Source organism: Cherax quadricarinatus, chromosome 4, assembly GCF_038502225.1.
Source record: "Cherax quadricarinatus isolate ZL_2023a chromosome 4, ASM3850222v1, whole genome shotgun sequence".
Classification (NCBI taxonomy): domain Eukaryota; kingdom Metazoa; phylum Arthropoda; class Malacostraca; order Decapoda; family Parastacidae; genus Cherax; species Cherax quadricarinatus.
The window spans coordinates 24,280,961-24,292,183 of record NC_091295.1 but is presented as its reverse complement, the minus strand read 5'-3'; the positions used below and the strand labels follow the sequence as shown (position 1 = coordinate 24,292,183).

General features: G+C 40.5%; 1 protein-coding gene across 1 annotated transcript in view; it reads left to right on the top strand.

The window, feature by feature from the left end:
* The window catches only part of LOC138854116 (calpain-1 catalytic subunit-like), a 27,486-nt gene extending 19,745 nt beyond the window's left edge, over positions 1–7,741 (top strand). The window contains exons 5-6 of the mRNA XM_070095288.1: positions 4,639–4,776; positions 6,627–7,741. Of these exons, the coding sequence (XP_069951389.1) occupies positions 4,639–4,776; positions 6,627–6,849 (361 nt within the window). The 3' untranslated portion in view covers positions 6,850–7,741. The remainder of the gene's footprint in view (positions 1–4,638; positions 4,777–6,626) is intronic.
* The last annotated feature ends 3,482 nt before the right edge of the window (positions 7,742–11,223 follow it).

Below are 11,223 nucleotides of genomic sequence, written 5' to 3'. Positions count from 1 at the left end.
AGGACCATAACATTGTATCAATCGCATCTGCTAGAAAAATGACAGGATGGATAATGAGAACCTTCAAAACTAGGGATGACACTCTTCAGGTCACTTGTTCTATCTAGGCTGGAATATTGCTGCACACTAACAGCACCTTTCAAGGCAGGTGAAATTGCTGACCTAGAAAATGTACAGAGAACCTTCACGGCGCGCATAACGGAGATAAAACACCTCAGTTACTGGGAGCGCTTGAGGTTCCTAAACCTGTATTCCCTGGAACGCAGGCGGGAGAGATACATGATTATATACACCTGGAAAATCCTAGAGGGACTAGTACCGAACTTGCACACGAAAATAACTCACTACGAAAGCAAAAGCAGACGATGCAACATCCCCCCAATGAAAAGCAGGGGTGTCACTAGCACGTTAAGACACCATACAATAAGTGTCAGGGGCCCGAGACTGTTCAACTGCCTCCCAGCATACATAAGGGGGATTACCAACAGACCCCTGGCAGTCTTCAAGCTGGCACTGGACAAGCACCTAAAGTCGGTTCCTGACCAGCCGGGCTGTGGCTCGTACGTTGGTTTGCGTGCAGCCAGCAGCAACAGCATGGTTGATCAGGCTCTGATCCACCAGGAGGCCTGGTCACAGACCGGGCCGCGGGGGCGTTGACCCCCGGAACTCTCTCCAGGTAAAGTCCAGGTGTATATATGTCGTGCCGAATATGTAAAACTGGTCAATTAGCAAGAATTCATTTAAAATTAAGTCCTTTCTAAAATTTTCTCTTATACGTTTAAAGATATATTTTTTTCATTAATGTTAATGTAAAAAATTATAATTTTGCATCAAAAGAATCTTTGAAAACTTACCTAACCTTATTATAACAAGAACAATTTATTTTAGCCTAACCCAACGAAATATATTTTAGATTTGTTTACAATAATTTAATACTAAAAAAACACAATGAAATATATTTTTTTCGTTAGGTTCAGAATGATTTTGGCGAAATTATTGCATACACAAATTTTCGCTTGTCCTATATGGCAAGATGAACGTTGCTATTTAAGCCAAGATCGCAAGTTCTGCCTATTCGGCACGACATATATATATATATATATATATATATATATATATATATATATATATATATATATATATATATATATATGCTAGTTGGCCTATGTATGGGTTATTTATATTTTGTTCCAGTCATGGTATTGTGCTTTTTTTGTTCTTTATATATTATAACATTACACATGTAGAAAAAAAGGCCCATTCAAATTTTTTAAGCAAAAGTAAAACAATGAAACAAAAACTATTTAAGTCAGTCATTTATTGACAACACCTGGTCATGTAGAGATGGAAATCCTACATAACATCGTGACATAACATGTATATTCAGCAGTGGGTTTGTATTGTCTTTCTCCTGTGACGTTTTTTGACTAAGTGAGGCCTGAGCTTGCTACCATCTGCAGCTCATAAGACTGCCATCCCCACGAGCCCCTTTGAGGCGGGGTAGATGGCAGACCAGAGGCCTAACTTCTCCCTACGAGCCCCGTGAGGGCGGGGAATGTGGCTAGGCCTGGGGACACTTGGTCCCAAAGATGAGGAGGTACTTGTATCTCCTCCCATGGGAGACTTAAGTCTCGAGATACTCCCCAGATAGGGAGCCAAGGCCGGGTCACCACTACTTGGAAAAGACCCGGGCCGGGAGAATACCGGCGAATAAAAAAAAAAAAAAAAAAAAAAAGTTTTTTGACTTTTTTGCCTGGATCAGGAACCTTCATGTCTACATTTGATACACTGTTATGAACCTCACCTACCTCCCTCCCTACCCTCCTTTTTTAAGACTTTATACAGCTTTTATTTAGTCTTAAGTATATTCAGTTCAGGAACGTTTGTTTTATTTCATTTTACAGATGCGTCTTTAGCTCATTCTGACAACTTTTATGTAATTATTTTTTGATTTAGTACACGGTGTAGTTCGGTAGTTCTTTAATTTTGAAGATGGATCCGAATTACTTCAATACAGCTTGACCTAATTCGGACCTAAACTGTATTACATATTAATACACAAATGAATGATGATAATACAATTACTAAGCATACCGATACTAACAGTACGGAATTAAGACAGGTATGCAACACTAAATACATTAGACGTTTTGCCCACTGGGGTTTTATCAATTCTATCCACAGAAAAATTAGCATCAGACGGGCCGCTGGGGCTTTGACCCCCCCCGAAACCCTCTCCAGGTATACAAGTCAGGCGAGTCAAGTGCCAGGTGATGGCGAGACCAGGTGATGGTGAGGCCAGGTGATGGCGAGACCAGGTGATGGTGAGACCAGGTGATGGTGAGGCCAGGTGACTGTATTAGAACTACTGATCCTGCACAGTGTGGTGTGGTAGAATCGGGCAAGGGAGGACAACAGATGCACCGAGGCTTCCAGAGTTCTAGGCTACTGTATTGAAAACAACGATTAACGATGCCTCAAGCCATTTCTGCAGGTCACTCGCCTTCAGTAACAATCTGGCTTCTTTCCATTTAATTAGGCGTTACGATGAACAACGCCAGGGTATGTCGGATTTGTATGCTGTGTAAATGTGTTCTCTCAATGGCTAGTCAAATCTGAAATGTGAAGGCTTACATTTCCAGCTTACTACCGAGTGATTTGCAGAGATGTCAACTATCTCGAGTCAACAGTGAAGGCTGTATCCAATACCAGTGGCCCAGAACTCCGTAAGATCTATTGTATTAGGTGCCCTTGCTAGACTGAGCAGCAGTCATGACATTCACAGAGTACTCTATAGTCTGGGTCGCTCATAGCCATAAAGAAAGTGCAACGCACAATAAAAACAAGGATTGTAGCCTCATCACTGTTCTTGATTGAACAAGACCACAGCAAGCTAAAACGTCTCTTCACAAAGTGTATAGGCGTCTTCATTCTTCAATTTGTAATGTTCTGAAATCAAAGAGCTTTATTTTATAAAGCTGAATTTTTTTTTATTCTTCAATGATCTGTATTTATGTTTAGTTGCAACTCTAGTTATCTTAGAACCTAATTCTGCACAATGATGATGGGAGACAGACAGTATCGAAGATTTCAGATGTTGCAGCAAAGGGCGAGTTCACTGGTTAGCGCCAGCATACCTCAACAATGACAAGTCTTCAGCAGCGCCACACGTCTTGCCAGTGAACATATAAAAAAAAAAAAGTTGGTTACAGCCCAAATAAATGACCTGTTAGTGGCGATACGGGTTCCATCTTTTAATGATGCAACATTTAGGTGTGACTTTCGACATCAATTATAATTTCCAAGACAAGCACACGACGGAAGACTCATATAGACGTCCACTGATTGTGTTAGTGACAGGACAGTGGATGGATGTGGCAGTGGATGACCATGTGTTACGAACAGGGCCCGGGACCTCCCTGCTAGTGCTTCTCGTAACAAACATACACCAAAGAGAACAGGTTTATCTTGTCTAGAGGATATCAATCACTGGGACCACTCATGGAGGCAAAGGAATCTTTACTTTCAGCTGGTTTTGTTAACTTCATTATTAATCACAATGTTTCCATTATTTCTTAAATAAGAAATACTCACACCGTAACAATGAGTAGAAATAATTATCCTTAATATTAAAATATTATCCAGATAACTTTTTAAGTATTCACAAGAGGAAACATTTTCTAGACTCGATCACAATGAGTCAAAAGAGGTATGTATGTATATATATATATATATATATATATATATATATATATATATATATATATATATATATATATATATATATATATATATATATATATATATATATGCAAAACAACCACTCTGAAAGAATAGAGAAATTCCAAGCGCTTTCGTGACTACTCACATTATCAAGGAACTTGATAATATGAGTAGTCACGAACGCGCTTGGAATTTCTCTATTCTTTCAGAGTGGTTGTTTTGCATATATATATATATATATATATATATATATATATATATATATATATATATATATATATATATATATATATATATATATATATATATATACATACACAGGCGTTTATAAACAAATGCAGTATTAGCACAATCGAGTTCTTCCTCAGGGGGCTTTTCACAATATCTCCCTTCTCGAACAGAGTCTACAGACTATCACTTAGACCCGTTCACTGTTACTTGTAACTTCTAGGAGCTTCTCAACCCCCTTCTCAGACCAAGTAATGCCCGACCACAGGGCTTCCAAATTTCTGGGGTACTCTTTGGGAATTATAACGAAGCTTAAAGCCAGGCTCTCCACCGGATTCTTCCTCGACTAGAGGGAGGTGTGAACTGAATAAATTATGACTTTACCACCTGACTGAGCGGGGGTTGAGTAGCTCAAATTGTTCCCTGGTGCTTAACCGTGCTGCACCGGCAATTTAGAACAATGAAACATCCTACCTATGTACAAAGCTAAACAATTTATGGCCAGATAATATTATAAAGCCGAGTATATTCATTTTAGCTATTAATGAAGATACTCCTTAATGTAACATTAAGTGAAAAAGCCAAAACAACACATGTAAATACATCGTCCCAGTTTGTGGTTAAATAAACAAGGGGCATAACACATGTCACAGTCACTTCTTACAATCAACTTTTTTTACACGTCAGATTGTGGCAGGGTGGTGAGTGGGTGGACGTGGTAGTGGATGATCGTCTGCCAGTCACTGCAGACAACCAACTCTGCTTCTCACACTCCGCCAACCATGCAGAGTTCTGGTCAGCTCTCCTTGAGAAGGCCTACGCAAAGTATGTTCTCATAGTGACTCCTGTACCAACTAGATGTATTTCAGTCCATAAGCCCAGCTTCCTCTACCTCAGTGCACACACAACAAATAATGGAAAGTGGTTATAAAAAATCTTAACCTAACCTCATCCCAACCCTAACCCAACCTAACCCCAACCCAACTTAACCTCAACCCTTCTTAGAACTGAGTTGCAAGCCTTGTGTGAATGTGTGACAATTATTCAGATGGGTTGTTCCCCCATAGATACCATAAACGTTAGTAAATCATTCTTACCTACACGCATACTCGTTTAAATCTTAAGCACGAGTAAATCTTAGAGAAAAGTTTGGCTTTGGTTTGGCCTGTGATGATCCCAGTTTGCATTTTCTTAAGGAAACAGTTGGGAAAAATTTAAATACTAACTTCCCTGCCTTCATTGCCTTCCTCTTCAACGCTGATAACTTGATGAGAATATATTGAGAATGCCAAATTGAATTCGCTTCAAATCATCAGCAGTAATTCTTAACTTTATTAGAAACTTACGCTGAACCATGCACCAATATTTTCAGTTGCATTGACGTTGCAAGAGTCTGTAGTTATGCAATACGGGGATACCTTTGCAGGATTCCTCAGCGACCCAAATATTTCTTGTTGTTTTAATAATAACTCTGCTACACACTTTACCCGATATATTCAATAGGATTTTTATTTCCCCATCATTCTTGCAATATATTTTATCCTTTTTCTCCAGTCCATAAGAGCCTTCGTCCTTCTTATTACGTTGAACAAATGCACCAACGTTTCTGTCTTGACCCGCTTTAACCCAGCTGTTTCACCTCCTCTCACTCTGACTACTATCTCTCGCACACACTAACATCTGGCTCTTCCTTACTGTTACGAGATGGGAATATCTGTATAATTTCTTTCATTAAATTAGTTAATGGTCGTCTTTGAGAAGGTCAGTGATTCTTGACTCATTTTTAATATTATTAGATTTATGGGAAGCTGTATACGAGTGCGGGTCATGAAACGCCTGGAAAAGGGTAGCTCTAATTTCTTGGGTCAAGAGCCTTTCACTAGCACTCAAGTCACCACCTTGGTACGACCCACTATGAAATGTAGATTTTAATGGGAAAAAAATCCTGCTAATTGAATACATATTCTAAAATATGTTCATTAATTCTTTGTTACTCCTGTGTCTGGTTAACAAGACGACTGTTACTCCTGTGTCTCGTTAACAAGATGACTGTTACTTCTGTGTCTCGTTAACAAGATAGCTTTGTTACTCCAGTGTCTCGTTGACAAGATAACGATGTAAGGAACTAACTGACGCCCAAATACATCCAAAAAGAAAGTTAAACTGAGGCTAATACAACACAGTGACCATACTCGAGGCTTGTAGTTTGGAGTAGCAATCCTCCCTGCGGCTCTGGGTTCTTCTACCAGTTAAATAAACAGTTTTGCTCTGGCAAATTTAACGTGTCATATAAACTACCCTTCTGCTGGGGCATATTTAACGTGTCATATAAACTACCCTTCTGCTGGGGCATATTTAACGTGTCATATAAACTACCCTTCTGCTGGGGCATATTTAACGTGTCATATAAACTACCCCTCTGCTGGGGCATATTTAACGTGTAATGTAAACAACTCATCCTCAGCTAATATCTTTATTTTAGTGACTTTCTTCAGTCTTGGTGTTATTTTTGTGTTATTGCATTTATTAGTGTTAATTAATCCTAACCTATTCTACAGTAATCTAAAATAACGTAACCTAAATAGCCTATGTACAGAAATTATTTTAAACAGAGTAAAATACCAACATAGGCATTAGAACAATGTTTATATAAAATGGAAAGTGGTGTGGTTCAGGTTACACGGGTCTTATGGAGCTCTGAACGCTGGCAAGTGCTACGAGGCGACCGAAGACCTGACGGGGGGAGTGACGGAGAGGTTTCTCCTGCAGCGAGAGACGCCACCACACAATCTTTATTCCATCATAGAGCAAGCCAGCCACCGAGGCTCACTTATAACATGCAACTCCCAGGTAATGTTCACTTGTAGTGTGCAACTCCCAGGTAATGTTCACTTGTAGTGTGCAACTCCCAGGTAATGTTCACTTGTAGTGTGCATCTCCCAGGTAATGTTCACTTGTAGTGTGCAACTCCCAGGTAATGTTCACTTGCAGTGTGAAACTCCCAGGTAATGTTCACTTGTAGTGTGCATCTCCCAGGTAATGTTCACTTGTAGTGTGCAACTCCCAGGTAATGTTCACTTGCAGTGTGCAACTCCCAGGTAATATACCTTTAAAATGATCAATGTAAAATGATTAACAAAACATTGTACCAGAAACCCATTTGGAAACGCTTTCCTGATGAGTCACTCGAGTGCTACTGGAGTTCTGTAAAAGTTTGCTCTGAACCAACAAATAATACAGCCTACTAAAAGTAAAAATAATTCTACTTAACCCTCACAAAGAATGAGCAACTTATCAGATACAATCTCCACTACAATATGCTATGATTAAAGCCTCGCTGAAATACAAGCAAAAATGTGTAGAGTAAGAAATAGCCAACGTAAAGGGATGTTCATTTAGCTTCAACAATCAATAGAAGATTGAGACATTCATCACAATCAATAGAACTATCAGCCATTACCTGGAAAATGGTTTTGAGTATCTTTAACCCGCACCTGTGGATGGAGAAAATGCAGAAACAAAATGTATACAAAATATGTTCATATGGGAAAGCTTACAATATTAATACCGAGGAAGAATGAAAAGGAACTTACTACATAGTAGAAAGGTTCACTGAAATATTTACTTTAAGAAGGAAAGATAATCTACACCGAGAGATTACTAATAAAGAACAAAGACTAAAACATTCATTTATCATTTAGAAAACATAATTGGGCTAATGCTGAGGGAAGTCAGAAAAATGACAGGGGGCGGATAACGAGAACTTTAAAAACAAGAGTAATAATGTCTGTTGTGGAACGTGTCAAATCACTTGTGCTTTTCAGTTTAGAATGTTGTTGGGCGTTAACATGTGCATCCAAGGCAGAATAGACAAGAGCTGGAAGCTGTCGAGAGATTGAGTACTTTTTCCACCCCTCTTACATCTCATTTTAAGCACCAGTGTTCCAACACAGATCCCCCGCATCCATACGCTCTCCTGTATACACATCACTATCTGCTCCTCTTCCACGATACGTGAGTTCGATTGGACTGAAGCCAAGACCCAATGAAGCCATTAAGATACCGAGAAAGCTGAAAACTCACGAAATGTAGTCTATGCAGCGAAGAATAAAAATACTTGATAACATAAACATAAAGATACTTAAGGGAATGTTTATAATCTAAACACTATTATAACAGAAAGAGATGTGTGAGGAAGCGAGAGATAAAACAAGTGAATAACAAGGGAAGTCAGAGTACAATCAGAGAACTCTGTCAACATTCGTAGTGCAAAATTTTTCAACCTCCTGCCAGAAGATACCAGAAATGTTGCCAGAATATGTGCAGGTTTCAAGACGAAACTGGATCGCTGCCTCTAGGTACCAGATCAACCAGCCTGTGGTGGATATGTGGGCCAGCGGGCTGCCACTACCGATAGTCTGTTTGGAAAATCAATAGTCAGAAAATCCTGAAGGTAGAAAAATAAAACTCTTAACTCACGGTAATGTTCACTAATAACATGTAACACACAGGTAATGTTCACTAATAACATGTAACACACAGGTAATGTTCACTAATAACATGTAACACACAGGTAATGTTCACTAATAACATGTAACACACAGGTAATGTTCACTAATAACATGTAACACACAGGTAATGTTCACTAATAACATGTAACACACAGGTAATGTTCACTAATAACATGTAACACACAGGTAATGTTCACTAATAACATGTAACACACAGGTAATGTTCACTAATAACATGTAACACACAGGTAATGTTCACTAATAACATGTAACACACAGGTAATGTTCGCTAATAACATGTAACACACAGGTAATGTTCACTAATAACACGTAACTCACAGGTAATGTTCACTTCTAGTAGTGATTAGCTATTTTTGCTCTAGTTTATTCTAGGTGTTTATTTTCTTATTTGTAGATACCCTGGGTACTGTACATCTGTAGATACCCTGGGTACTGTACATCTGTAGATACCCTGGGTTCTGTATACTTGTTGATACCCTGGGTACCGTACATTTGTAGATACCCTGGGTAATGTACATCTGTAGATACCCTAGGTTCTGTACAATTGTAGATAACCTGGGTACCGTACATTTGTGGATACCCCTGGGCACTGTACATCTGTAGATACCCTGGGCTCTCAACACTTGTAGATACCCTGGGTACCGTACATTTGTAGATACCCTGGGTACTGTATATCTATAGATACCCTGGGTTCTGTATACTTGTAGATACCCTGGGTACTGTACATCTGTAGATATCCTGGGTTCTATACACTTGTAGATACCCTGGGTACCGTACATTTGTAGATACCCTGGGTACTGTACATCTGTTGATACCCTGGGCTCTGTACACTTGTAGATACCCTGGGTACTGTACATCTGTTGATACCCTGGGCTCTGTACACTTGTAGATACCCTGGGTACTGTACATCTGTTGATACCCTGGGTACTGTACATCTGTTGATACCCTGGGCTCTGTACATTTGTAGATACCCTGGGTACTGTACATCTGTTGATACCCTGGGCTCTGTACACTTGTAGATACCCTGGGTACTGTACATCTGTTGATACCCTGGGTACTGTACATCTGTTGATACCCTGGGCTCTGTACACTTGTAGATACCCTGGGTACTGTACATCTGTTGATACCCTGGGCTCTGTACACTTGTAGATACCCTGGGTACTGTACATCTGTCGATACCCTGGGTACTGTACATCTGTTGATACCCTGGGTACTGTACATCTGTTGATACCTTGGGCTCTGTACACTTGTAGATACCCTGGGTACTGTACATCTGTTGATACCCTGGGCTCTGTACACTTGTAGATACCCTGGGTACTGTACATCTGTTGATACCCTGGGCTCTGTACACTTGTAGATACCCTGGGTACTGTACATCTGTTAATACCCTGGGTACTGTACATCTGTTGATACCCTGGGCTCTGTACACTTGTAGATACCCTGGGTACTGTACATCTGTTGATACCCTGGGCTCTGTACACTTGTAGATACCCTGGGTACTGTACATCTGTCGATACCCTGGGTACTGTACATCTGTTGATACCCTGGGTACTGTACATCTGTTGATACCTTGGGCTCTGTACACTTGTAGATACCCTGGGTACTGTACATCTGTTGATACCCTGGGCTCTGTACACTTGTAGATACCCTGGGTACTGTACATCTGTTGATACCCTGGGTACTGTACATCTGTTGATACCCTGGGCTCTGTACACTTGTAGATACCCTGGGTACTGTACATCTGTTGATACCCTGGGCTCTGTACACTTGTAGATACCCTGGGTACTGTACATCTGTTGATACCCTGGGTACTGTACATCTGTTGATACCATGGGCTCTGTACACTTGTAGATACCCTGGGTACTGTACATCTGTTGATACCCTGGGCTCTGTACACTTGTAGATACCCTGGGTACTGTACATCTGTTGATACCCTGGGTACTGTACATCTGTTGATACCCTGGGCTCTGTACACTTGTAGATACCCTAGGTACTGTACATCTGTTGATACCCTGGGCTCTGTACACTTGTAGATACCCTGGGTACTGTACATCTGTTGATACCCTGGGCTCTGTACACTTGTAGATACCCTGGGTACTGTACATCTGTTGATACCCTGGGCTCTGTACACTTGTAGATACCCTAGGTACTGTACATCTGTTGATACCCTGGGTACTGTATATCTGTTGATACCCTGGGTACTGTACATCTGTTGATACCCTGGGTACTGTACATCTGTTGATACCCTGGGCTCTGTACATCTGTTGATACCCTGGGCTCTGTACACTTGTAGATGCCCTGGGTACTGTACATCTGTTGATACCCTGGGTACTGTACATCTGTTGATACCCTGGGTACTGTACATCTGTTGATACCCTGGGTACTGTACATCTGTTGATACCCTGGGTACTGTACATCTGTTGATACCCTGGGTACTGTACATCTGTTGATACCCTGGGTACTGTACATCTGTTGATACCCTGGGTACTGTACATCTGTTGATACCCTGGGTACTGTACATCTGTTGATACCCTGGGTACTGTACATCTGTTGATACCCTGGGTACTGTACATCTGTTGATACCCTGGGTACTGTACATCTGTTGATACCCTGGGTACTGTACATCTGATGATACCCTGGGTACTGTACATCTGTTGATACCCTGTGCTCTGTACATCTGTTGATACCCTGGGCTCTGCACACTTGTAGATACCCTGGGTACTGTACATCTGTTGATACC